General features: G+C 39.4%; 2 protein-coding genes across 2 annotated transcripts in view; one reads left to right on the top strand and one right to left on the bottom strand.

The window, feature by feature from the left end:
• GRIP1 (glutamate receptor interacting protein 1) overlaps positions 1-9,919 on the top strand; it is a 212,269-nt gene extending 202,350 nt beyond the window's left edge. The window contains exons 23-25 of the mRNA XM_059471871.1: positions 1,543-1,773; positions 8,210-8,356; positions 9,406-9,919. Coding sequence (XP_059327854.1) covers positions 1,543-1,773; positions 8,210-8,356; positions 9,406-9,642 — 615 coding nt within the window. The 3' untranslated portion in view covers positions 9,643-9,919. The remainder of the gene's footprint in view (positions 1-1,542; positions 1,774-8,209; positions 8,357-9,405) is intronic.
• Positions 9,920-11,032: 1,113 nt separating this feature from the next.
• On the bottom strand, positions 11,033-26,496 carry HELB (DNA helicase B). Its single transcript, XM_059471870.1, has 13 exons — positions 26,301-26,496; positions 24,702-25,076; positions 22,232-22,440; positions 20,090-20,953; positions 18,879-19,050; positions 17,976-18,117; positions 16,906-17,036; positions 15,779-15,863; positions 14,829-14,888; positions 14,079-14,283; positions 13,320-13,454; positions 12,673-13,110; positions 11,033-12,199 (listed from the first exon to the last, which is right to left on the bottom strand). The coding sequence occupies exons 1-13, from the start codon at positions 26,488-26,490 to the stop codon at positions 12,110-12,112; spliced, it is 3,096 nt and encodes a 1,031-aa protein (XP_059327853.1). The 5' UTR covers positions 26,491-26,496; the 3' UTR covers positions 11,033-12,109.
• Between the last annotated feature and the right edge of the window lie 1,134 nt (positions 26,497-27,630).

Below are 27,630 nucleotides of genomic sequence, written 5' to 3'. Positions count from 1 at the left end.
ACCAAAGAAATGTAGGAGAAAATGTTATACTGGTTTAATTCCATAGTTAGATATGGTTTCGTACTGCAGGCTTCTCTTGCAGTTTTCGGTATTCAGAGCATAATAAAAGGATATGGAAATAGATAATTGCAAAAGAGAAATAGGTCATCCACGCTGACCAGAATTCAGTTATTTCAACACACTGAATTTTCCTCAGCCTTTCACGAAAGTGAAATTCAGAACTGTAGATGTACCATTTATAGCATCGCCTCGTTGCACAACCCCCAGCTCATTCAGTGTGACAGGATGCTGAGAGTGGCCATGTCTCTGCTTTATGAAGTGCCATGGTGTAGTCAAGGACTCCTTATCATTTTTCATTTCAAAGTCTTCAGCCAAAGAGCAAAGAAGGCTGTTGTTTGCCAAGTCCTCTGGCTGCTTTTGCTCCATCAGCCAGTAATATCAGTCATTACTGCGCACAAAAGAGTGTTATGGCTACCATCCATTATCTTATAGTGAAAGTAGTGCTGCAGCTGTGAGAAGGAAGGGTGACAGACATGCTCACCAGAGATAAAGGCAAACATTTATTTGTCTGTTTTGCCCTTATTTTTTACTTCTCCCATTCAAGCAGGCTGTCTGCATCCAGTCCCAGTCAGAGTTCAAGTTATGGTCTTTAAATTTCCCTTTCCAACTGTCCATCAGAAGAGATAATAAGTAGGAAATTCAGCACACCCTGTGCCCACAGTGGCTGTACCAAAGTGCATTTGCCTCCCATTCCCCAGAGCAGAAAATCTTTCCCAAGGGTGAAGGCTCATTGCTGTGCATGGATTCTTTTAAAGTTCAGTCTGTTCCACACAGTGGGCGAGGTGACTCCCATCATCATCTCTCATGATTTCATGTATTCTTGCATCTAAAGCAAAAGGCTTTTACTGAGATTAAAACCAGCAGTGAGACCAGGGCCAGTATTAGTGCTGAGCTAAGGCAGCCACTTTTGCAGTGTGCATGTCGTGCAAAGTTTCTTTCCAGGCAGTGAGCTCACCTGCACTGAGTTTTCCCTGAGCTTGGGTAGAGCCGGGCACTCTGCCCATGCTGCCTCTAGAGCTACCTACAAATTCTGCTGGCTCACATACTTTTACCTTGCACACACAGTGTGAATTGTAAATGCCTTCCTGTAGTTCCAATTCCAGCAAATGCAATTATGCCACAACTTAGATGTTGCTTTATTTATGTGTAAAATATTTTTAAAGTAAGCAATTGCACTACATACTCTTCAGTCTGCCAGGGGACTGGCTTACAAGCACAGCAGTTCTGGTGCTCAGTATTTTAGTTTGAAATGCCATCTGAAAACTTTTGCCCATAGGGTTCATATATTGTTATTGTGTTTTGTTGTGGTCTTTATTTTATAGTGACTTGCAAGCAGATTGAACATCTATCCTCTTGCCTTTTGCTGTGCCCTGAGTGATTGTGTTCTAACAAAGAATAGAGGTGTTTTTCCTACTGCTATGAATTAACCGCTTACTTAACCCACATTCTCTGTTACAAATAACCTGTTCATTAATGCTCTAGGCCACAATCATGTCAGGAAGTACAATGAGTTTGAATCAGGAGAACCCACAGCCACGTAACCAGCTGGGAAGACAAGCCAGCTTCCAGGAAAGAAGTTCTGTAAGGCCACATTACAGTCAAGCTACTCGTAGCAACACATTGCCATCAGATGTGGGGAGAAAGTCCATGGTTCTGAGAAAATTTAAGCAAGAAATGAAAGAAATGTCACCAACTCCTGTGGAGTTACACAAGGTCTGTAATTTTTTTTCTGACAGCTTTGAAATAATATATTCAGCACATGAACTCTAATTATATGGCAACACAGTAAGCACTTTTTATAATGACTCCACAGATGTAATTTGGGGGCCATGCATATTAGTTCTTACAAACACATTAATGATAGATCCTTGTGGGGGAAAACAAATGAATAAGATGCATCCTTGTCTACTATTTCATTTTACAATAAATCCTCAAAAGGCACTGCTCTTTTGAAAGGAGCATCCACTGGTAATTTGAATTGACAGGACCAATAACTCTTCTCCACAAAATGTGTTCATTAAGAAAGCAAAGTTTAATTTCTAGAAAATACATTTCTTCAGGAAATTACTCAGGAGGGTTTGGGGCTCCCATAGGTCCTTTTTTAAATTAACACTCATTTTGAATCAAATACAAGGAATCCAATGTACATAATATAGAATGTTATTTCAAATTAGGTATTGCTTCTTTTTTCTTTATAATTCCTTTGCTCTAAAAAGGATAAATAATCTTCAGACTATGCAACTTTTCACTGCTCAAGATGGTTGGAATCACTCAGTGATATGGAGGTGGCACTGCATTCCTAGCAAGTACTGGATAAAGGATGTTTGGCTATGCCCAGCAAACACCAGACCACTTTAGGTCTCAAGTCCAGTGAGGCCATAAGAGCAAGCAATTTCCAAAACTTCAAGGGACATTACAATGCTGTTCTCCCTGATGGGAATGAGCATCCCATTTCCTGCACCCACCTTCCTCCTAAAGGTCTGAGATATTTCCAGAGAGGAGGCAGAATACTGGGATATTTCATTAATATGTCACCTGGTCATTCTCCAGAGGTTTGGGTTGGTTTCTAAGCCCTGTGGATTTGCCTGAGTTTGGTCTGTAGTTCAGTTGAGTTCAGCAGTGTAAGGACTTGCTGAGCATGGGCTAAATGAGTGTTTATAGAAGGTAGTAGAGAATTAATCTCATATATGGTAAATTAAGTCATTGCCAATGTATATGATCAATAGGGATGTGTTGGGATAGTTTTAAGCTTTTCCTATTTCCAGCTTGATGTGATCAGTGGAGTTAGGTACTGGGCTCAGTTTTTCTGAGTGGTGAATAAATGTGGAATAGAAAACCAAAGTATGCCCATAGGCATTTCACAGTGTGCTCACATTCAGCAAAGGCACAGCTCTGGATTACAAAGCCAGCCTTACATGCTAAAATAAATAATTACCTGGAAAGGAGTTCTGAGATTTCTGTTAATGAGTCAGTGGTATTCTGTGATAGTAACTAGCTGTTGAGTCCTGAGCAGTACAAATAACCTGTCCATGAGCTTTCTCTTGCTTCAGCTGACTCTTTTTAAGATTGCTTTGACCTTCCCTTGGAGTAATTTCCAGATTTTGTTGAGACAATATACCCACTTTTCCCCTGTCTGCTGAAGTGATGCTGAGTTTGCTTTTACTGTCTGTTCTTTCACCCAGAGAAGAGTCATTTCCTCTCTAAAACATCTAAATGTTGAACCTGTACCAAGGATTTTCCAAATCCTTACAGTCATTCAAGAAAAATAGAAACTAGTGACTGGATCTTATGCTCTGATTCCCCAAAGTGAGGTTGTACCCCTATGACACATGCAGGTTAGCCCAGGCAGCGTGGACTGCTTTTTACCTGAGCAAGTTCTCACTTGTTAGTTTTCCTACTGGTTCTTGTGTAGCAGTGTGCCTGCTACTTTCTCTCATGTATTCATGTTCATTTTTTGTATTGGACCTTTAGTTTAATACCCTGTTCCTTTGGACAGCTTATTCAACCAGAGGTTTCCAAAAGAGCTGCAATGCCATAGGAATGACTTCACTGTCAGAGAAGTGCCTTGGTTGAAGTATTTTTCATGTATCCTCTTGCTAGCAATGTGTTCTGCCCTCTGCAGGGGACTGAAAAATAGGAGGACTTGGGAAAATGTGATGGTATGGGCAGTTCTGAGATACAAGCTGGGACACAGCTTGTCTGAGACCTCCCTTGGCAGATTCTCAAGCCCGTACTTGGCTGAGCTGTGCCAGTCTCTGGGCAGGGCAGGTGCCACTGTCCTGTGTCACTGTGACCCGTCTGCATCCCTGCTGAGGCAGGGCCTGGGTGCACACAGGTCAGAGCTCACTCTGCAGCAAAGCAACCTGAATTCTTCACTGCTCCTTCCTTCTGCATCGCATTCACCACCTGTGCTCTTGAACTGTCCGTGTCCTGAGGAAAATAGGATTGAGATAAGTGTCCTACAAATCTCTTCAAACATTTGTTCTAGATGGTTTAATAACATTTAATTTAGCTGGATAGTGTATTGCTATATCAGTACCCCAATTTAATGAATGCCTTTAATGATTTTATCTACTTAGATAATAATATAGATTAATATTTTTCTAAAAATCATAGCAGACCATTTTTTAGAAGTTTCATAGAGCACGCTTTCCTCTGAGAGCAAAAATATGCACTAGGATCAGATAATTTTTCAATATTATTATTACAAGTAGTCATTAACCTAAAATTACAGTCAGTTAAAATATCTCAATAGCTGATCTGTGCAAGATGTATGAATTTAAATTAAGCATAGACTTGAGAGGGAGAAGAGGCATAGGCACAGACTCAAAATGTATAAGCTTGTGTTTTAAATTTGTAACTATTTAATTGCTTATGAAATATGAATTAAATTTCCAAATCCACTTTCTTTTTCCCTTAGGCTCCTGGTGTAAATTTAAAAGTCTAATAAATCACCCAGATGGAGATTTTGCTATTGAGATCAGACCTTCCAAAGAGTTGTGATCAGCAGTAGAGATAAACCAGCATGATTTAGGTGTTGTGTGAATTGTCTGCAGTTTTATTCCTTTCAGAGAGGGTTGCTGTAAGTCAAGATGAGGAACCTGTGGAAGGGCTTTGTCCATACCCATTATTGAGTAGAAATTGAGTATTTCAGGTAGCAAGGCTTTTATCAGAGATTCTCTTTGAAGAATATATGTTACCCTGGGAAGAATTAGCCCAAAAATTATAACCTCTAATACAAAAGAAAGTTGTCTGCAGATTACTTCCATCTGAAAAATGTGACAGCTGTCAAACATGCAACAAAGTTAAATTGCTACCTCATCCCTGAAGCAAGCATCAGTTTCTTTAAGTTCCAAGCTCCTGTTAAGCACAGCAAAAGTCAAGAGAAGATAGCCATAAGGGAAGCAGGTTGTAAAAATCTAGGATCTGTATATCTGAAGAACCACAAGCTTCAGGAAATATTTTGAAATGTGTAATTTGTGATTGATAAATGACTTGGGATGATCATTCCCAATGCCCCTCCTTGTCCCCTGCCTTGCCTGCTCCATTGCAGTCTCTTCCCATTGACTCTCTAGAGCAAAGCCCCTCTTTCATGCCCTTTGTAATTTGAAATGCTCCATTTCTTGTCTCACAAGGTGGGCATGAAGTAGCACATGCATTGTTACAGGCAAGATCCAGGTTAAAGTGTGCTAATGTGTTGTGGCTCTTCCTGTGGGTGTCCAGAGCTGGATTTGTGTGTGTGCTGTTTGCTGATAGATCCCTCACTGAAAACAGGGAAAAAAGCAACTCTGGCATGGAACATATGAATGGGACCACCATCCCTGGTGAGCTGTTCTCCACTCCAGTTTGGCTTTGAGAAGGTTTTGACTGTAATAGTGTCCAGTATGGGATCTGAAACTTAAAGAAAGATGTTGACCATATGGACAGGATCCAGAGGAAAATAAGCCTTATTTCACATCACTGCAGAGAAAGACAGAATACAGTGATCTTGATCTCTGTGGATAGCAACAGGCTTAAGCCTCAGCAAGGGTGTTTTAGTTTAGACCCAAGGGAAACATCTGAATGACTAGAAGGGATTACTTTAATAGACTGTGGAATCTTGATCACCGGAGGTTTGAAAATGTGGGGCAGATAAATGTATCTCTGAAATGCCTTAGGTGCAGTTGATCCTGTCTTAGGACAAGAATGAAGTCTGGATGACTTCAGAGAGTCCCCTCTTTCATGTGCTTTTGTTGTTCATCTGGGGCTGGAGCCAGCTCCATTTGACTCCAGTGCCTGAAGAAGGGGAAAAGAAAAGGAGTAAAAAAGGGAAGTTCCTTTTAAAAAACATGCCACCTGTGCTGGAACAGGACAGAATATTTCAAGTCTGCTTCTCTTAGGCATTGTATCCCATTTTTACATGAACTTTTCAAGGCTTCTTGAAGAAGCAGTTAACTTGAAGAACTTCTGTCCTTTGTGATGATGGGGATAAAAAAGTTACTTTGCAAGAAGGGAATTTGATCCTTGGTCCAGAGCTAGTTATTTTTAATTTCTGCCAGGAAGTACAAATCCAAATCTATCAGTAAAATGTATCTCCCTGCTTTTGTTTTTGTTTTTTTTTTTTTTAGTCTTGCAGAATGGTGGTCTTACAGCACTTTTGTAGCAGCTTCAAACACACTCTTCATTAAAGCCATGTTAAACATGCTGTGATATCACCAACAAAAGCCTCTGTTCATAGCAAATTATTAGAATTTCCCTAGAGTCCTGCTGATAATAGCATCTGTTGATACAAATTAAAATCATTCTATGATTAATTACTGTGAATTTGCAGATAGGTTTTTCAGTAGCTAAAATGCCCATTGACTCCTAAAGTTCATGCAGGGATGGAGGACATATGACAGATCAGACATATGGCAAGAAGTTATCTTGGAGGAGGATGGGGGAAAAGAAGGCAAGAAACTTAAATTCCCCAGTCCCTGCAAAGTATGAAATGATAGCTCATACCCAAAAATGTCCCTGGCAGGAAAAAAACCTTTAGCCTGAGGGGACTTTAGGTGTGGCTTTCTGCTTTGCAGGGCTGTTCAGGGGGACAAAAGCAAGGGAAGAGGAGGAGCTGGGGTAAAGTAAGGGACGAACACCACGTGGGGGTGTTGGTGCTCCCCACGGCACAAGGCTCTGATGTTTTCACAGCAGCCCCACAATGCACCATCCACATTACAGAGAAAATGGTGCTAAAGCTGCAGCCACTGCCCTTGTGTCCAGCTTCTCTCAACTGCTGCCCAGCACAGCTACCAAACCTACTAGGGAGTGTGATTTCATTCTGGTCACAGCAGGGCTGATACACCCCTAAACCCAAGTCAAGAAAAATGCAGAGAGCAGGAAAGAAACCCAAATCCTTTACTCCTGTTTGGAGACAGCCTGGTCTGTTCTGGCATACCTTTTCACACTGGCAATTTAAACAGGAGCTCAGCAGCTTTCTGAAGGCAGCACCAATCAGTGCTGTGCCCCAGCACTGCTGTGCCTTGGCATCCTTCTGTGAAATACCAACCATGTCCTCAGCCTGCTTTGAGCAGGACACTGAACTAGAGACTCTCCAAAGTCCCCTTCAATTCAAATGATTCTGCAATTCAGAAACATCAGTAAGGAATTCAGTGGCTGGTACACACACAAGGATGCAACACATGGAAGAGTATTTGTACCAAGTCATTATAAAATTTTGGAACAGTTAATGTCATTTTTATCAGCCAAGGTATGATAAAATCAGTGCATTTTGAATTAAAGGTGATACACGCTACAGCCTTAAAAACGGGGTTTGACTGTGCAACTGTAACTCTGCACAGTGGCACAACACTCACACAATTTACTTGCATGGGTCAGCACCCCTGATATGAGGGAGGACCAAGAAAAAATAAAAACCTAAAAAAAGCATGCCACTTACCCACGAAGAACTCTCTATCTGTCAAGTAGCTAAATTCACAGAACTATCTGCGAGGACTTACCTTCTGAATAACTGAAAAGCCTTCTCCTAACTGTTTCATCTTCTGTTTCCTGCTTTTTAATGACCACCTCATGGTTATGTAACTGTAAGAACACTGCCTGCAAGCTCTTTCAGAAGGAGCCTTATTTGTGCTTCCTTAAAAGATTGCATTATAACTCTTATACTGAGCACTTCTGAGGTTAGGCTTTACAGGGTGGACCACTGCCTGCCCAAAGCAGGCAGTCTGGAGCTTAAACTGACAATAGTCTTCATTCCCTTGATTGCAAGACACAACACCAATTGTTTGATTGAGGCCAGATCTTTGTACTTGAAGCAAAACGAAGCCATATCTTGTACTCAGATCCTGGCAGCTAGAGAATAGAGACACAAAACACTAAGAATGAAAAAGTGACACCAGAAAAGGTGGCTAAATACCACAAATTTCCAGCTGACAAGCAGAAATGAAAAGGGCTGTTTATTTAGAGAAGAAAAAGGTGGCTTCTGAGAATATTAACATAATGTCAAAATGGCGACAACTTTAATACTGTAAGTACCAAATAGTAGGTAAGTGATCTCTCTAATGTGAAAAAAAAATTAAAAATCACCAAAACCATCCTAGGAAGAAAACCTGCTTCATGCTTGTAGAAATGGGAGGATAGTGTTTTTTCTCATCACATCACCTCTCCTCCACAGGTAACTTTGTACAAGGACTCTGATGGAGAAGACTTTGGGTTCAGTGTCTCAGATGGTTTATTGGAAAAAGGAGTGTATGTTAAAAACATTCGACCAGCTGGCCCTGGTGATCTGGGAGGTTTAAAACCATATGACAGACTTCTACAGGTAATGTTTCTGGCACTGTGCACGTCTAGCATGAAGGGGCATGACATACAGATCACTTTGTAAAAAGGTTTATGACCACACTGGGGGTATTTGGGTATGTGTCTTTGGAGATGTGATTGTAGAAAACTGCACTTTTTCAGTTTTGTTACTTGGAACAGCCCTGTAATCTACATTGCTTATTAAATAATGAGCATCACTGTTTGTTTGTATTTCTGCTGGGAAGGGATGTGTGCAGGGGGACCAGGAAGGACAAATGACCATAATTGCTCTGCACCACAGGCTGTGCTGTGTAGATTTCTGAGATTTCTTTTCTTGGCAAGAAAAGGCAGCACTTCATGGAGCTTTGGAGTTTTATGCAGTGGCACTAAAGCTGGATTTTCCTGTGCAGTCAGGTTGATAGCAACAAATTCTTTCAGAATGCTAAGTATTTTAGAACTCCAAAGGAGACATACAAATGCTCACTAGGAAGCTGCAATTTCCCACATCATTTCCAGACAGATTTTTCTTTCTTGCTTTTCTTGATACAAACCTGAGAATTATTTTTGTGTTTAATCCAAGTGCTTACTGATGTAGCTGGAATAATGTAATACTTACGCAGCACCACACTTTTCACAGTGCCAAGTTGGACTATGATGAAAAAGCCAAATTATTTCTCAACTAGCCTAATAAATTTATATATATTAGGTAAAACCAGAGAGGACTTGAACTGAATTGAAATTACAGATGTGTTCTACTGCATTTTAAGTGACAAACACCATGAAAAACTATGTGCTGTTAAATGTCATTATTGGAGTGAGCATTGTGAAAGCTGCCAACAGCCAGCACCAGTCTAAATATCCCCACCTCTGCAACATTCTCTTTAAAAGTGAACAGAAAAGTTAATTGATGTCTTCAGACCAGACATCACAGTCAAGAAGTCTTACACTGAGCGATTCTCTACTTGGAATAGTTAAATCAAGCTCCATAGTCTCAAGAATAAATTGTTTCTCTTGTGATCTCTTTTATTTTTTCCTAAAACGGTAACAAAAATCAATCGTCTCCTCAATCAGGTAAACCACGTTCGCACCAGAGACTTTGACTGCTGTTTGGTTGTGCCCCTCATCGCAGAATCTGGCAATAAGCTGGAACTGGTCATTAGCAGGAACCCCCTGGCAGCCCAGAAAGGAGGCTCAGACCAGCACCCTGCAGGGAGCGGGGAGTGGAGCGACCCCAGCGCCGCCTTCCTGCAGCAGAGCGCGCACAGCGGCGCCGGCGCGGAGACACGGGACCCCACAAACACCTTATAGCAGGAACCACTGGGGCGGGACACCCGGCAGCTGCAGACAATTATGGTGCTAAATCCATGCAAGAGTGCTCTGAGGTTGAGGCTCAGATGCTGTACAGCACTGAAAAGCACAGGAGGTCAGTTGGTCTGTCTCAAGGCTTCTATTAATCCACGGTTACTTTGGAAATAGTTTCATTCTTCATTAAGTCATTTTCCATTCTAAGCAATCTAGGATTAGTAACAGTAAAAAAAAAAAAAAAACAAACACATAAGGGCCTTTTTTTTCCCCTAATAAGAAACTGGGGAGATGTTTTAAACATGATCTAAATGTTCTTCTCCCTTCAGCAACAGCAGCTGTTTGAGGGAAAAACATGGAGTTAACCTCTGCTAACAAACAGTAGTGTCCAGGTTATGGTGTTTTTAAAAATCCTTTTATGAGGAAGGTGCTGCTGTCTGATGGACAAGGTTTACTGCACTTCGTTTTCCTGGGAAATGGCTACATCTCTGATTTTGGAAACCTTTATTCGCTGGCGAGAAGGGTGCATTAGACAAAGCAGGATTTAGATGCTATAACAAAATGCTTGCAGGAAGCTGCAGTCTGCATTGAACATTGCTCCCCACTTCAGCAAACTTTGTTAGAACATGTTACTCCCTATGCAATGAAATATTTAATGGTATGTCTTGCAACCTGTGGGGATTTTTAAGCAGAGACCTTTTAGTGGGATAAAACCTCTGATGAGGGATTACTGAAAAGAGTGAAACTGAAATGAGTTCAGACAAATTAGAAAGGATTTTTTAAAAGAAAATGGCTTTTTTAAAATTATGTCAGTGGAGATTGATACAAAAGCTCTTTAATGATCCATAAACCTGTAAACTTGTACTGTCACACATGAGCTTTTTAAGTCAATCAGTTTCTTGAAGGCAGAAAGGTCCTATTTAATATGCTTTGTTTTCAGTCTTCTTTATGAAAAACATTACCCCCTGCCACACATTTTTAGAATATAAAATTGTAAATATATTTTACAAACACATCACACAAATTGTCTCCTCTCCCCTCTTCCCCCAAGCAATAAAATACTGCCAGTTGCTTTATATGCTCACCAGCAGCTGCATTGGTTTATTCTGGTATTCAAGTTGTTATTGGTAATTATTGTTATTGGTGAATATAAAGATACTGGATTTGTACATTTGTAGAGTCTCCATATCTAAGCAATCACCTTACAGAGTTGTTTCTGGTCAATTTAAACTGTTTAATGTATCCCTGTTGCTGTTTCCAATACATAAACAAGCTCACCTGCCCTGCACACACACGAGTAGCTCTGATTTCTATTTCAGCACTGCCAGAAAAGGTCAGAATGACATTACAGGCTGAATCATGTAAAAAAAAAAACAACAAAACAAAAACTCCAAGGTTCATGAGTCACTTAAATATGTATTTTTATTTGTAACAAATAAGTATTAAACTGTAAAGTATTTTTGTACAAATTTAATACTTTAATAGCATGATATTTATCGTCTATGTTATGTTTTTTGAAATTCAAACTGTTGCAAATATTTGTATGGAAAAACTGTATAAATTGAAATAAACAGTGATTTGAAGACATTAAAAATGAGGTAGAGTTTTTCTACTTCATATTTTTCCCATTTTTTTTTCCCACAGTTTTAGAAAAAAACCCCATTTTTATATTTGTGGTATACTTTTTCTTACCATATGTGAAAAAAAGTTGTTGAAGGTAAGCAGGTTGTCCACATTGTAGTACAATGTGTCTGATGTTTGATTGAACATTCAATTTATTAATTTCAAAACTGCAATGCAGCAAGTCCCAAAGCACACATGAAAAAGCTAAAAGTGGAATGTTATTTCAGCTCTGATTTGGAGTTTTGCTTTTCTTACCAAGATCATCATCAGCATAGAACTACTAGCTAAAGCAGCAATGGCAAGTTCTACATCATAGAAAAAGTTTTCTATGTCACTGATTGCAACTTTCTTGTTATGCCTATAACAAGACTAAAACCCATGATCCATCAAAGTTTCATGGCCACAAATCTGCCATCAGAAAAATCTAGACCCCTTTGTAAACTTTTTTTTTCTCAAGGAATCAATAGAATTGGCACATCAGTAAGAGCATCTCATCAATATCATATCATTTGGAGATGGATAAATCTTGGTATGGACAACTAGGAGTCTTTAAACCAAAATACATCCTTGTGTATTTTTTAAGGGAACATCTGGAACCTCAAAGACCTGTAAGTTCAGTCTTCAGCAAAATGAAAGAATTACATGATTTCTGATGACCAGTACACCAGTGAATCTATTAAAAATGGATCACTGAAAATTTAAGAGGCTCAGCATAAAATAACCTGTTCTTCACAGAACATACAAAAGCAAGAAATCCTTTAAAAGGCACCTGAACATTCAGGATCTCCATCCCAAAAATCTTCAACAGGTTCAATAAAGGTTCATACCAAGACCAATTAATAATTGTCTGTTAGCTTTTGAAGAGTTTCCTGGGAATTTGCTGTCCCAATGAAAGATTCTTAAGTCTGGAAGATCCAAGTGGGGATTCTTCTACTGTTGTCTGTCAAAACAAAAAAAAAGTTACCCAAGCTTGAAACAGAACTAAAATATATTAGCTTCTTCAAAACAGGCACTTTCTCCATGAGCTCAGAAATTAGATGTAATGAAAAAAAAAGCATCTGTTATCAGGTTTGACTTAATACAAATCAATTTCAATTATTAAATTTTATATACATCTCTCACAGCACGTCACCTAAAAACTGACATTTGTGCACAAACCATAAGCTGATACAGGCTAAGCTGGCTAAGAGATCACTCTGAGATATAAGTTTTCTACTATTGACCTTTTTTTTCTGTATTAGCCATATATTACTCTGCAAAGACATCTGCCAAATTTGACTGCTTCACCAATTACTGGTCAACTTGAAAATTATTAAATAAATGTCAATCAAACAATCGTAACAGTGCCCTGGTGACTTGTGGTGGTGAAACAGAGTGCAAAAGTTTGAACTTTCTCAGTAAGGAGATACTCACCAGGGGTATTTCTGTAGCATCCTCAGGTGCAGGGATTTGTCTTTTACATGGACTTTGCTGCAGACTGCCCATCTTCTCTTTACTGAGAACTGATGACCCTTCCTGTATCATGATGTCACTCTGAAGTTCAGGTGGGTCAGGAGCACCTTGAGTAGCAGAAACAGACTGAGCCTCGAGCTCTTGATTTTGCCAGCACCTCTTCGGGGGAGAGGTCATTTGTTCGGGACAGTTGTTTGTTTCTGCAATTGCCTCTCTCAGAAACCTCTGCAAACGCGTTTTTCTGGCGATCTCCTTGCTCTTCACTGCTCTCCGCAGGTGCAGCTCCTCAGCCACGATGTAGACGCGGCAGCGCCCCCTGGTCACGGCCGTGTACACGTGCTGCCAGTGCTGCCGGCCCGCGTTGCCAACCACGTACACCACGGTCCTCTCCTCCGAGCCCTGCAACGCGGGAGAACTCTGATTCAAAGGCTGATCTTCAGGAAATAGTTTAAAAAATGATAGGAGTGAGGAAGTTGGAGGCAACTGGGGACACTCTCGAGGATATTTTCTATCCTGCATTCAAGGAATTCTAGTTTCAAGAAAAGTTTCTGATTCTTTCATGAGAGAATAGAGTGCATTAGCTCAGCTGACAGCTGCTGTGGTTTTACCTGGAATGTGTGAATAGTTCTGGCCCAGGCATGCCTGATGTGACACAGCTTCTTCAGTGCCGTGTAGTTCACAGTGAACGTGGAGCCGTCCGTGCTGCTGATGGTCAGCAGGCGCTGCTTATCAATTTCTACATCCTAAAGGAATAGCACAACACTCAGCAGTGAGCCTGGAGCGATGTCTGTACTTCCCTATTCTGGCCTGCCCCGAAATTACAACAGCTGCAAGGTCACCAGCTCAAAGTTTCAGAAGACACTAAACCCAATAAATTGCTGTCTTTCCCTGACCACCTTGAAGGAAAACAGTTTTCACTGTTCAGGGCCTATGCTAACTACTGATACTTTAACTGCTCAACTCACTGAACCCAGCAAAAAAAACCAGTTTTTTGTTGCTGTTACTTTTAGGCCAGCTTGGTTTTCTTCCGGGGAAAACTTCAGCTGTATCATTACTCTTTACTTCAGACCATGTTAAACATTATCTATTTCAATTACAGTACATGTGAGTAGTTACAGACTCTATCTACACTGAACACAATCACACCAAGTGAAACACATTGTAGCAAAAACCCAGAATAGAGGTTTTTTTACTTTTCTACGGTACCTTGCCTCTTCCATGCCTTTTAGACAACTGTTTAGCAGAATTAAGTATGCATTAGTATGCAAATTTTAAAAGTGTCAATTGTTTTATTCTGGGGATTCAGCAAGCACTGAATCACTTCCCAGCAGGTTTTCTTTGTGCAAGTTCTTGCTGCCAGGACTCACCTCTGTTATGAAAAATATATCTCCATTGCAGAGTCGTTTGCCCTCCTCATTAGACTCTGCAGTGAGTGGGGTTTCTCCACTTCTGCATTCCTGGCCATTAGAACCCTCTCTGACACCACAGGTGGCCAAGAGATCCTTGAGATAAACATTGCGTGTGCTGGCAATCTTGTCCCCAGTTTGAAACAGAAATCTGTTCTTATGGTCTCTAGGTCAGAGAACGAAAAAGGGGAAAAAGTATTTACAAAGTGTGCATTTACCATCTCTCAGTATTTTTTCTCTTTCCATTCTCTATACTTAACCCAGATTAAAAACTTCAATAATATTCAAAAGAGTTAAGGTAACACATTTGTGTCTTGAACTTTTGTAAAACAAATTGGTAAAAAAACAATAATATAAACCAGTAATACAGAGTAGCCCAAAATATTTCAGAATCTATTTAGAAATCATATAGTAGCAAAAAAAATTTAACCTTGAGGGTTTTTCATGTTGCTTTTATATGAACTTTGAATATTCAATAATAACTTAAAATCTCAGAATTCACATAATGAATTTAAATGAAAAGCCATTTACCACTATTCAAAATGAAGAGCCCATCAAATAAAGTTTATTGTATGAATGATTTATAACATTATCAGATCTAGACATAACATTGGAATTTTTAAAATCTTATTTTATGGTGTTGGTCTGGTTATAACACTTTTAAAAACAAAATTAAATTGGTGACAGGACAAATGTGAAACACTGGCTTACCTGGTTAAATGACCTGAGTAGTGTTGGCAACAAAGTTCATTTATTAGATCACAATCTTGCCTAAATCATACAAAACAAGAACATGAACAGAGTCATTATATACAAAACATACAATCATAAGCAATGTCACATAAGCATTACTTTATAAATAATGGAAAAAGCCCTTTTTCTCTCTGATGCTCTTCCACCACCTATTAGAACAATTACTTATTCAGAGTTTAGAAGACAGAGCAGTAAAGGAACAGTTTTGTCTGAACAGCACAGAAAGCTTTTGCACTGTACACCTAGATTAGCTAGATTTGGTTTTAAGATAAAGAAGAAAACTAAAGAAAAACTAAAACATGGACAGATTATTTTCTGTCTGTGGATATACTAAAAATAGCAATAAGATTTATTTGCGTTTTAAAGACTTGGAATTTTAACTTTTAAATGCAACTCAAGTACCTATAAATATCTTCTAGAAGAATCATACACAAAAATGACTAATAATAGTATTGTACCTGAATGCAGACTGGAGAAAAAAATTGATACCAGAGTTACTCAGCATTCACAAATCACTTATTAGCTCACTGGGAACCTGTAAACAGTGCATGATTTTTACGTCCTGAGAAAATGTTCTTCACAATTAAAGGTGGAGTTTTTTCTTAAGTACCCTTTTGTGCAGAACTCAAGATTATGGACTATTGGTGCTAGTGCACATTATGACTTTTATCCCTTCAGTGTTTCTGCAAAGCCATGCATACTATTCATGCTCCTGTGATTACTGACTTCCAGTCTTTCTCAAAGTGTGTTACAGCCCTACATCCCACCGTTCCTAGGTGATGAGTATTCCGAGTATCTAGCAGTTTTATGCTATTGCCACTAGTCTCTCCAACTCAACACACTCAGCTATTTTTAGATTGTGGCTGCTAGCAAGGATTTTTTCAATGTCTTCCTGCACACTCCATTACCTTCTGAAAGCAATGAATTGTGATTGTTTGGCATCCTCCAATCCTGGCCCTTTTTTAAGTAAAATCTTTATTGCAGTTTGTAAATCTGTTTTAAAAGACGTAAAAGGTAAGACATGAAAATATTCAGAATTTAAAAAAGAAAAATATAATTCAATATGAAATTGCCTTTGCTTATTTCTTGCTTTAATGACATCTCAACTTGTTTAAAACAAAACAAAGAAACAACCCCCCCCTCCCAAAACTCTCACACAAAATGACACACCCCAAAAGAAACAGAAATACATCATAAAATAACCAGGAAAGCATCATGCAGTTAATCCACTATTAAAATCAGAGAAATAAGACAGATATGGAAAGAAACAAATTCTTATTTCTGCGTAAAACAACAGCTGCATGAAGCATATTTCATGCAAAGTAAGGTTTTGCTACAGCACATTGAAAAGGTAAAGATTAAATATTTTCAAGCCACAGACCTATACACTTGGATTTCACAGAAGAAATCTACCTTCAGTATTCTGCTTGCTGAGTATTTTACTAGAGTAAGATAAGGTGATAATGTTCATACTATTTTTTTTCTGCATTCCCCTTGAAGTGTTTTGATGCATATAAAAGAGAGGCCACTCAATCCACTTACACCAAATAAATGTCAAAAAACCCCACTAAACAATGGCTCTAGCCCTGACCCCAAAACATTTTAAGAGAAATACTGCCATCCCTTCTTAGAATTTTCCTAACTCAATTCTACAGCTGGGAGCACATTCCTGTCCAGCACACCACACTGTTAGAGTCACTTTTTACTCAAATGATTCACCTCTGAATCAATTCTGAAAATCTCTTAAGGTTTGACAGCTCCACTGCAATATAAAAAGACAACCCCGTTTGGTTACAGTGGTGGAAGCTGTCCCCCATTTCAAAGTCTCACTGGTGAGATGGAGCTCTACAGCCCATTCTTTGCACTTAGAGGTCTTGCTGTGTGTACTTACTTAGAAGGCAAAAGACAAACTATGAATGTAGCATTTAAATTTATGCCACAAACAAAGCCAATTAAAATTTTCCCAAAATTTTTGCTCCAGGCAATAGTCTATGCTTTGGTACAAAGGGAAAATCAAGATCAGAAACTGACATACTCTCACAATTCCCGCCAGCAGGCAAAGCAATAAAAATAAATTTCTTCTCTGGGATTGGCATTGTCATTTCCTCATTCCAAGCAGAAACTTTCAGCACCTCATCAAATTCAGGAAGCTGCCGGTGAGAGATTCTGGAGCAGAGCATTGGAGGAAAAACAAAAAGTTATTTTCAGTTACAGAATTCCAGCATTTCATCATCTGCATCAGCCTGAAGTTCACCACCTAAAAATCTTTTGTCATCTACTCTATATTGCCTGAAAACTTTCCTCAGAGCATAACTTGATTTCACATTGAAAAAATTGGTAGTTTGTTCTCTAAACCCTCCATCACTGCAGCAGATACTTAGTATTACTCATACAGTTCTTCCCATGGGAGCAAAATGGAGTGAAACAGAAGTGTTATCAAAAAATAAGAATGTTTGTGAAACACTTAGTGGTTCTGGACATCTTGCAAATGTTCAGAATATTCTTAAATTCAAATAATATCAAAACCTAGATTTTCTTCTTAGAGGTTTAAAAAAGAAATCAAGCACTGATAGGATAATTTCCAAAACAAAAGTAATGCAAATGCTGGAAACATTTAGACTCTTTAGCTATTGAAGAAAAAAAAAATACAAACAACCTGTGATGTAATGGCCCTTGACATCTAAAGTCTCCAAGCAATTCAGTCTGTTTTAGTTGTTGTCATACTTACCAGCAATGTCTTTAAAACTTCATTTTTAGAGGAGCAATTGTCAGCCATATTAGAAGGCATAAAGTCAGTTGTGCATTTACAAATCATTTGAAAGCAGAGAGTATCTGACAGCATAATAGTGAAACACATCCCATAAAATTCAAGAGCATTCCAACACACACTTTTTTTGTCCAATATATATGTCTGAAAATATCTGTAGAGTTTTGTTGTTGTTGTTTTGGAGGGTTGTTTGTTTTTAAAACCAATGTTATGGATTTGGACTAAAAAAACTAACAGAAGCAATAGTACAGAGTCAAATCTGGATGCAGGGCTATTTGCATGGAAAAGGCCAGGCAAGAATTACAAGGATTCTTCACACACACATCAGGATATCCTACCTTGATGCATTGTCTACAATTAGTTGTGATTCAGCTCTGTGGTTAGTTCGCAGTTCCACAGAAAAGCCTCTTGATTTTAGACCCTCAAAGATATCAGCTAACATGTTTCCTGGGTCTATGCTTGGCAGCTGTCTAGTGTCACCTAAACAGAATGCATGTTAGTCTTTGTGAGAAGGAATAACATATCAGCTGAAAACTGTCCTTAAAAAAATGAATACTTGTATGAACAAATACTCACATGTCTACATAGTAACATCCATCCTGAATGCAATTCACACGAAATCAAACTTTCAAGAATCTAAGAAACTTTGGGAATAAGGCTGTAGTGTAGTTTTCTTATACTCCTCACCCAGTAATGCTTTACTAGCAAGTGCAAATCCTTCTGCCTGATCTGCACTGACAGTGATCACATCTTACTCAAACCCACTTTGAAAGCTATGTATTTAAAAACAAATGCCATAAATAGCATGTCAAAAATGAAACCTCTAAGAAAGCATAAAAAATTGACTTTACATTTCTTTGCTTTCCTTTTTAAATTAAAACAAGATGATCCTAGCATTAAGAATGACATGAAAACTCCCTTCTAACATACAATTCATATGCTAACAACAGCTCCTTCACATTTAAGGAAATCAGAAAAGTTTTCCGTTTGCAAGATGTAATAACCTACCACATGGAAGTCAGAATAAGACAAAACACTGCTAAAACAGATAATGGAGATACTGATACTTTCATACTGACATTTGGGAAATTGTCTACCTCATTTGACCTTAAGAAATAGCAGAAGTATCCAAGTACAGAACAATGTAACATTTTAAGAGACTCAGTGCAAGCTCTGATACTTACACTGTATATTGGGCATTATGAAACATTGTACAATGCTAAATTTGCTGTTTCACTTACCTAGAATAATAAGCTTAGCAAGCTGAGCATGCTCACACAAGAGTTTCAAAACTAAACTAAGAATGCGTACAGACACCAAACTTCCTTCATCCACAATGAGAACCGTAACTGAAGAAAATTTCCACGGCTGTTCTTGGTCACTCCGCCTCCACGACTTAAAACTACAGATAATCTAGAAACAAATAAAGCAAGCTCTGACACTAATCAACTCTAAGCTATGTCATATAAGTACAGTGTGGTATCATCTGATGTATGTAGAGCTATTATCCAAAATTCTGAACTTACACCTGTAAAGACCCAGAAGACTCAACCATTTTGTCTTATTTTCTTCCTCAGTGAACGCATTTCTAGCTGAGATTAGCAACACTGACTTACACAAAAGCATAATCTTTTTTCCTGCAGAAATTGTTAAACACACTAGGTCAGCGATTAGGTTGCTCAGTAACAGAATACCTCCTACTACAACCTGCTGTCATTAATAATACCCAAAATTGCACGGGGAAGGGGAACAGGCAACTAACTATCCAGTCCCCAAAGATAAAATAAACCAACAGTACTTCTTATGTTATTATAATTTCTATTTATATGGGTTACTATGTAACTCCAATGTCTTCTTGGCACTGTTGCTACCTAGAACAAGACAGACTTGGCCTAAGTTTATTAACAAAGTTTGCTTTCTACATTTTTCTAAAAAAAATTCCACAATACCTAACATTAATTAAGGAAACACTGTGCAAATGAGATTTCTCTCATTATTCAGCTCCAGGCTACTGATGTTTTCATGTATGTGCTGCTATGATTGCTAGGCAACAGGATCCTAGAAAACAGCTCTACCACCTAGAAATCATTTTTGTCTTCATTAAACTAAAATGCGGAACTGAGAAGCTGAAAAAACCAGATGCCCTAGAGTAGCACAAGTTTCAGATGTATATAAATAGTAAAGAAACCAAAGTTAGAAAATAATGTATTTCAAGTGACTGATTTATGATTCCCCCAAAACATAATACTGATTTTCAGATGCTGATAAGCTGTACCCAAGCATTAACATTAATAACACTAATAGGCTACACATTTTTTTAAGGGAAGTCCTATAACAAGCTGCTTTTCTTTTCTAAAACAAGAATGAACAGTGTCAAAATATGTTTCAGAACCCAATTAAAAAAAAAAAAAAAAACAAACAAGAAACAAAACCCAAAACAAACAAACCTTACCTGATGCAGTGTATATGCAGGAAGCTGCGTTTTTTCTCTCAAAAGACTTGTTGCCCTCCCTGTAGGTGCAGTGAATAGTACATTCAAGTATTTTTTTGCATACATATTCTCTGGTTCCCAGCAGTGATCAAATGTATTCCATTCCTCAGATGCATCCAAGTCTCCTTCAAAGACCTTGGAAGCAGCTTCCACTTCTTTTTCCATTTGCTTTAAGTGACGAAAAAGGCAGCTAACTATTGTACTCTTTCCACAGCCTCCTTTCCCACTTATGATTGTGACAGGATTAGAACAAATTTTTTCTACAGCAATCACCTGATCTTTGTCTACCTCTGCTTTACTTTGGATACCAGACATAGAGCCCACCTCCTTTTCGGGAAAGTGATTTTCACCATTATGACTGTCTGGATTATTTTCCTCTATTTCATGTGCCTGGGTAACATTCATTTTGTTATCTACAGTTTCTCCTGGTGCCTCAGAAATGCTAAGTATCTTTCTGACATCCACATCTAGTTTCCATGTGTGTTTTGCCAGAAGGTCACCTACATACATTGCAATGTCTTTTTCAGATTTGTAAAGATGAGGCAGAAACACCAGCTTTTTCTCTCGTATCACTACATTCTGATCTTTCAAAAACTCAAGAGATTGCCAAACATGCTCGATGGACATGTGTTTGGATAGCAAACGAGCTAATTCATCTTGATCTTCATATGTGTGTCCCATTTGTCTGCAGCGTGTCTTGAGCTGATCATACAGAATTAATGCATTCTTCTGCAAGACAGGAATCTTCCAGAGGAGATGTTCACACTGACAGAAGGCAGCCCACGTTGCCTCACAGTAAGGAATGTTCAACTCCTTATACATAATCTTCTCCCCAAAAAGAGTAAAAGCAAACATAGATTTATTTCAGAAGATAACAACATTCCTCCTAGTAAACACAAATTGCAATTCAGAAGGTGGAAGTTTGCAAAAATTTGCATATTTTTCATAAAGTAAAATACTTAAAAGTATGCTGGAATAAGTCCTCTTACTTACCCATCTGTATGAAACAGAAACTTTAAAAATAAAAAACCTGGCAAAGAAATTGGGTACTAGGGAAGAACTCATGCACACCAAATACAACATCTTCATGTAAACGTACACAAACTGTAGAAACAGTGCACAGGAAAGCCAGTAGCCAGAATACTGTTCCTAATTCTGAACGTGTTCAAGAAATATGCCACCTCTACAGACACTACCACAAAATAGTGAAAGATCGAGATGTGCAAAACAGATGAACTACTGAGAGCAAGAAAAATTAATTGTACTTGCTCAGTTGTAAGAGAAAAAGCTAAAGAGAGTCTTCAAGCAATAAAAAACTGTAGTGAGAATGCAGGTCCTTGAAGCAAGAGAGCAGCAAGTCCATATTGCATAAGGAACAGTCAAACTGGACATCAGGAAAATCTTTTCAAAGGAAATTACGTGAAACACTGGAATATATTGGCTACCCGGCTGAATCTCTGAAATTAGATTAAGGCAAGTCAGAACCTCCATCAGTAAAGCACTGGAGGCCTAAAGAAGGAAAATCAACCACATTTGTGAACACCTAATGCTCTCATGTAAGGTCCAGGACTGCTAAGGTGAGGTGCAGCAGCAAAGCTCACAGCAAGTGCAGCAAAGGAAAACAGGAAGGTAAGCAGCCACTGCAAATTCCATTGCAAAAAACAAACTCCTGGACCAGATGACCTCTTACAGAGAAACTTATCAACCTTACTATGAAAGCATAGATTTTGTTCTAGATATCAGGAACAAAAGTCTCACTTACCAGTATAAAATTGAAGAGAACAGTTGAGGATTTTAAATTTGCTAACTTTTGGCCCAATTACCTCAAGCGCTTTATTTTCTGTCTCTTGTAGAAAATACTAAACAAATGGTTGTAACAAAACTACTTTCTAAAATCTTCTGAGATTAATTAATTCTAGACCAAAGGCAAAAACAAAACCGTTGCTAAAACTGAGACCTGTACATCATCCATTTCCAAATAAGCTACGCTCAGCCCCTACAAACGCCCATTCAATCAAGTGAACCCAGCTAAAACAGTACTGCAGTCTAAAGCACCTCAAATGCAGCACACACCATATTTTTACCATACATAACATTACTTACCCTGCTGAATCCAAGTTTCCATGGCTCATCCTTTAGTATCTCATCCAGTTTTGTTCCCATCTCATCAGCCACCTCCTCATCATCCACATCAGCCTCTCCTTCCCAACATATCTTATCTAACAGACCACAAAAGTGGCGTGGCAGAAGAACTGGCAAGAACTCCAGTATCCTTGGAAAGGCCAGAGCTCCCAATACCGCCTTTCCTGCAACTGCACACACCATAAACACAGGAATTTTTATGTCATGTACAAAGACTGTTGCAAAGAAATTTACACTGACTCTGGCTTCATCCTTCTGCTTTCATTATATCCAAGACATTACAAATTCCTCTCATTTTCTTAGCTTTCATAACACTTTTCAATTTTTTTTAAAGTCTGTTTTCCCTGAACTGCCTTAAGAAAAAAGAAAAAAACAAGGTAAACAGATGACATAAAATCAGCAACTAAATGTATTCACTTGGAAAATATGTACCATTCACTTGGTTTAAACTGCATACTCAACAGCATTTTGTAGAAAGTCAGTTCAGACCTCACTATGCCTGCCTCTTACCTAGAAGTAATTTTCATACAGATGTACAGAAGAACATTTCAAATTCAAAATATAAAAAAAAGGCTTCTATATTTGTAGTATCAGATCATTAGAGGAATTTACCAAAAAAGTGCTCTCCACTAGCTTTCCCAATGACCCCAAAATTAAGCTATCACTTTCCCTATTTACATCAGTCATGGGCTAAGAGTGAGGAATAATGAAACTGATTTGCTCTATATTTTGCTTTAAAAAGGTAATTTCAGAAGAAAGAAAAACAAATTTAAACAGAAAGTGAGACTTTCAGAATCTTTAGCTCTCAGAAAAAAATAGGCTATTTTTAATTAAGTGTTAAGGAAAAGTTAACCACTAATTTTTCTCAAATACTTTTTCTGATCACTGTCTTATCCTCATAAAGCCAGACCTTTTCCCTTTTAAGCAAGTACTTTATTTACACATAAATCATCAATACACACTATTTCCACACACAAAAAAATACCATGAAGGCTTGAAGAACAAACTACTTAAGCCCCTAACAATTAACGACAACTAAAAGAATTTACAATACTAACAGTAGCAACTGGGGTAGGGGGAGGGTCCATACTGCTCAACGATAAAGATTAACTCTTAAAACGTAGCAAATTAACTTAAGCTAGATACTAGGAAAAAATCACCAACTACAAGAAAGGTGAAGAGCAGGCACACTGTGCAATCTTTTCTATCATTACAAAATGAGAACAAAAAGCCTGAAAGCCTACAGAACACTCTCCTCCTCTTACCAATGGGATCTGAAGTACAGGCAGTTCAAGTCTAGCAGAGGCCCTGAATTATGCTGTTACACACAGTTTGACATCCAAAAGTGATGTCACCTCCATCATCTGACCTGACACTGCCCAGTAAGCAGGTACTGGAAAACTCTGTTTGCTTACACCTAACAGCAGGTAGACCCAACCTGTGTGTACAGGTCATGGAAACAGACCATCAGAGCAAACCAGAGCTCTAACTGAGGCCACACCTCAGACACGCCAGCTTTCTCATATTTCAGTGTTTTGCCTCAGACCAGCTGTCTGGTCCCACAGAGTGAATGCCCTTTATGGACTGGAGTACCTCAGGAATGCAGGTGGAACACCTTGTTTGGGTTTCATCCAGCAGGGATACTCAGTCAGTACTCTCAGAGATTGCACCACAGCGGGGACAAGGGGGATGTCAGCTTCAAAAGCACTCTCCTGATCCAATCTCTAACACTCACACTCATGCAATCACACCAACATTGCCCACAACAGTACCCTCAGCAGTCTGAAGTGGAGACACTCCAATGCTTCCACAGTCTGCTCCCAGCCATACCAATTTGCTGACAGTGGGATCCAAACACACCTAGATAGACTATTTAGTGCAGTTGGTTAGGACTACACTGAACTCCTTCACTGATCCCTGTACTACAGAGAAGCACCTATACTACTTCTGAACATGTGCCAGCCCTAAAAAGCCATCACCACCGTGCCTAAGTAGTGATGAACCCATTTTTCAATAAGCCTTGTTATAGCTGAATAAACTACAGGAAGCACCAGTGTCCTTGCATGCTAGAATCACAGAAGCATAGAATAGTTTGGGTTGGACCTTAAAAATCAACTAGTTCCAAACCCCTGCCACTGGCAGGGACACCTTCCAGGAGACCAGGCTGCTCAGAGCCCCATCCAACCTGGCATTAAGCACTTCCAGTGATGGGGAATCCCTAGCACATACAATTCTTGGCCTACAGAATTCAGCAAAGTCCTTCTGTATGCCTATCTTTAACTGATAAATTGTCTTGCTGTCCTGATATATTTTAAAATAAAAAAATCATTTGAATACACATTTCAAATGAATACATGTTAGTTTGAATGCTGCGTAAGAGAGAAAACTCCTTAGAATTTAAAACAATTGGAACAGTACAGGATATACCTACGTGATTTTGAAACATAATGGAAGATGTTGTAATCCTTGGTATCTCTTTTGATCCCTCTTGGCTGTAGCTGTGAAACTTGGAACTGTTTTAGTTTTTCTTCGAGGTTGCTAAAACTCAGCACAGACTCCATAGGGAGCCAAGCAAAAAATTTTTCTTTCCAATCTGCAGGAACACAACACTCCTCAAGAAAGAGTGAAAATACTTGTCGGTTGTTTTCTTCTACATCAGTCTGCAGAAAATACGATGGATATCCTTGCACAAAGTACTTCGACCCCATTTTTTTAGCTTTAACATTAACTTTCCACCAAGGGCCAACTAATGGAAAACGTCCAACCACTTCATACTCCTTTTTGGAGCCACATTCCTGTATAATAACTGAATCATTAAAAAAAAAAAAACAAATCCAGTGTTACTTGGCAGTCATAAAAATTAAAACTTTGTGTTGATTAAGAGTATTGTTGGTTCAATACTTTTTTTTGGTCTTTTCTGTAAGTTACAGTAGTAATAGTAAAGCAGGGGTTTCCATAAACTCCTGATGCCTGTCTCTCCACTAATATTTAAAAAAGAAAGTGAAACCAAACTCAGAAACAAGCACTAAAACTTCTTCTCTAAGCATGAGGAATAAATCTTGCCTATGAATTTATTACACTAATGAAATACACATGGTATAATATTATGGCTTACTATTTATTCCACCTCAAGTTTATAGCTGAATTTGAAACAGTTTTATCACAAAGCATTCTATCACAATGCCTACATAATCTTCAGATACGTTTGTATACCAAATATTTCCCATGAATGGAACCACCAAAATTATACCTAATTAATATATTTAATTCTTAACATTTTGTACGACCTGGTTTGCCTTCTCTTTGCCTTCAAAAAAAATAAAAAATACACCATTCCCTGATCGGCAACTGGGGACCAACTGCTATGACCAGAACAATGTGGGCACCTATGTTCGGCAGGGCCTCTTCCTCACCAGGACATCTCTTAGGTCTGTAATAACTTACTCGTTTCTTCCTGGTTATTTAGCTCAGTTTAGGCATTTTAACAACAACTTGCAGATAAAATACTTTTTAGGCAGAGGTTGCTCCAACTTCACCTACTTTTCCAAGCTCTAAACAGAAAGTTGGAAGTCATTAACGTCAAGTATCAACACGCTCGTATGCCATAAAAGAAAAAAAGTGCATGCTTTGTGTAGAGTTAATTTGAATGGGAAACCTTATATTTTCTTACTGCTGCAATCCTGCGCCCGTGGAAAAGCAGAGATCACGCTTCCCTCGCACTACCTATTCACCGCCTATTTCGGTTCCCAGTCCCTTCGCGTGTGATCAACTCCGGCAGTGAGGCAGGGCCGAGCCAGGACCGTCCCCAGGCGCACAGCGCCGCGCCCGGGCGGGCGGGCCGGGACCGGGGCCGGGGCTGCCTCCCCCGCCGCCATTCATGCGGCGCCGGCCCCGCTCGCCTCCCCGCGCCCTGCCCGGAGCCCCGAGCACCGCGCAGGGAGGGCACCGCGGCCCTGCCCGCCCGGCCCGGCCAGGCCTGGTCCGCTCCTGCCGCCCCTCACCGGCCCGGCCCGCTCCCGCCGCCCCTCACCGGCGCGGCGCGGGGGCAGCGCGGCCGGCAGCTCCGTGCCGGCGGCCTCCAGGAGCGCATCCTCCGCCAACAGCTCCTCGAAGTCCTCGTCGCTTTCCTCATCGTCGTCCGCCGCCTCCCAGCGCGGCAGCGGCCGCAGGTGCCCCCAGAGCTCCAGGAGCGCGCCCCGCAGGCCGCCGGCCTCCGCCATGCCGGCCCCGGCGCCGGTCTGCCCGCCCCCGCGCAAGGGCGGGACGGAGCGCCCGGGTCGGGACAGTCCGCAGCGACGAGTCAATTTTTTTTTTTTTTTTAACCCTTTGGGACATAATTCTCTGTGTTTACATGACCCCTATCACAAAACTATCACAAAACATCGCACTTCCAGTCTATCAGATTATGTTTCGCCCACGTGCCCCCAGAGTAGTTTAATGTTGTGTGTAACTGGCAAACTCTTCTCCCGAAGGCCCTCATTGAAAACCACCTTTCCTTCCCTGCACTGGAACCCTGGCAGTTGCTGCTTAGTCTTCACTTTTGCTCAACACCGGATCCTTGCCTTTTCTGAAACCTTATGACAGTTCATTGATGCAATACCAAGCTTTCTCATGTTCAGTATTAAACTCTCACTGAAGACCCCAGAAATCCTGCTGTTCAGACATGAAAGCAAGTCTTTCTACAACCTGTTTTAAACAGATTTTCACTCATTAGTAGTTAGCAGGTGTGAAAAATGCATGTATTTTATGATTGGCCTTTCGCAAATATTAAAATGAATATTATATGTGTTGTGTTAGAAAGTAATGCTGTATTAATTCTCTTAAGTACTGTGTTAAATATGGTTTTAGGTTATAAAAATTGTTAAAATAGAAACTATGCTATGTAAGATGCTTTGTTTAACAGAAAGGGCTTGCAGCGAGATAGCAGCCACAGGACACCTAAATCTTTCAGAGAAAGGGAATTTATTGCCTTCTTATCAGAAGAAACTAACTTCTTCCCGCCTTGGAGGCACTGTTAGGATTAGAAGGAAGAAGCTGACGATGACCAGACAGAATCCTGTGTTTGAATGGAATTTATGCATCATGTGAAGTGTATGAACATGCAACGGGCTATTGTTCTTAAGGGTTAATCCTTTGTTAACAGGGGTCCTTTTTTGGGCTCATGATGCCCAGAAAGAGGTACCTGGACATCCATAACTCTTTACTTTTATTGTCTCATATTGTCTTAATTCAATTTGTCCAAATTGTTATTACTGTAATTGTGTTACTATTTTTTTAACCATTTTATTACTATTAAACTTTTAAAAATTTTAAAAACAAGTGATTGGCATTTTTCACAGGTTAATATTTGCCATGTTGTT

Source organism: Ammospiza nelsoni, chromosome 5 (assembly GCF_027579445.1).
Source record: "Ammospiza nelsoni isolate bAmmNel1 chromosome 5, bAmmNel1.pri, whole genome shotgun sequence".
NCBI classification, from domain to species: Eukaryota; Metazoa; Chordata; class Aves; order Passeriformes; family Passerellidae; genus Ammospiza; species Ammospiza nelsoni.
The sequence above is the reverse complement of the archived record's forward strand: the minus strand, read 5'-3'. Positions and strand labels throughout refer to the sequence as shown.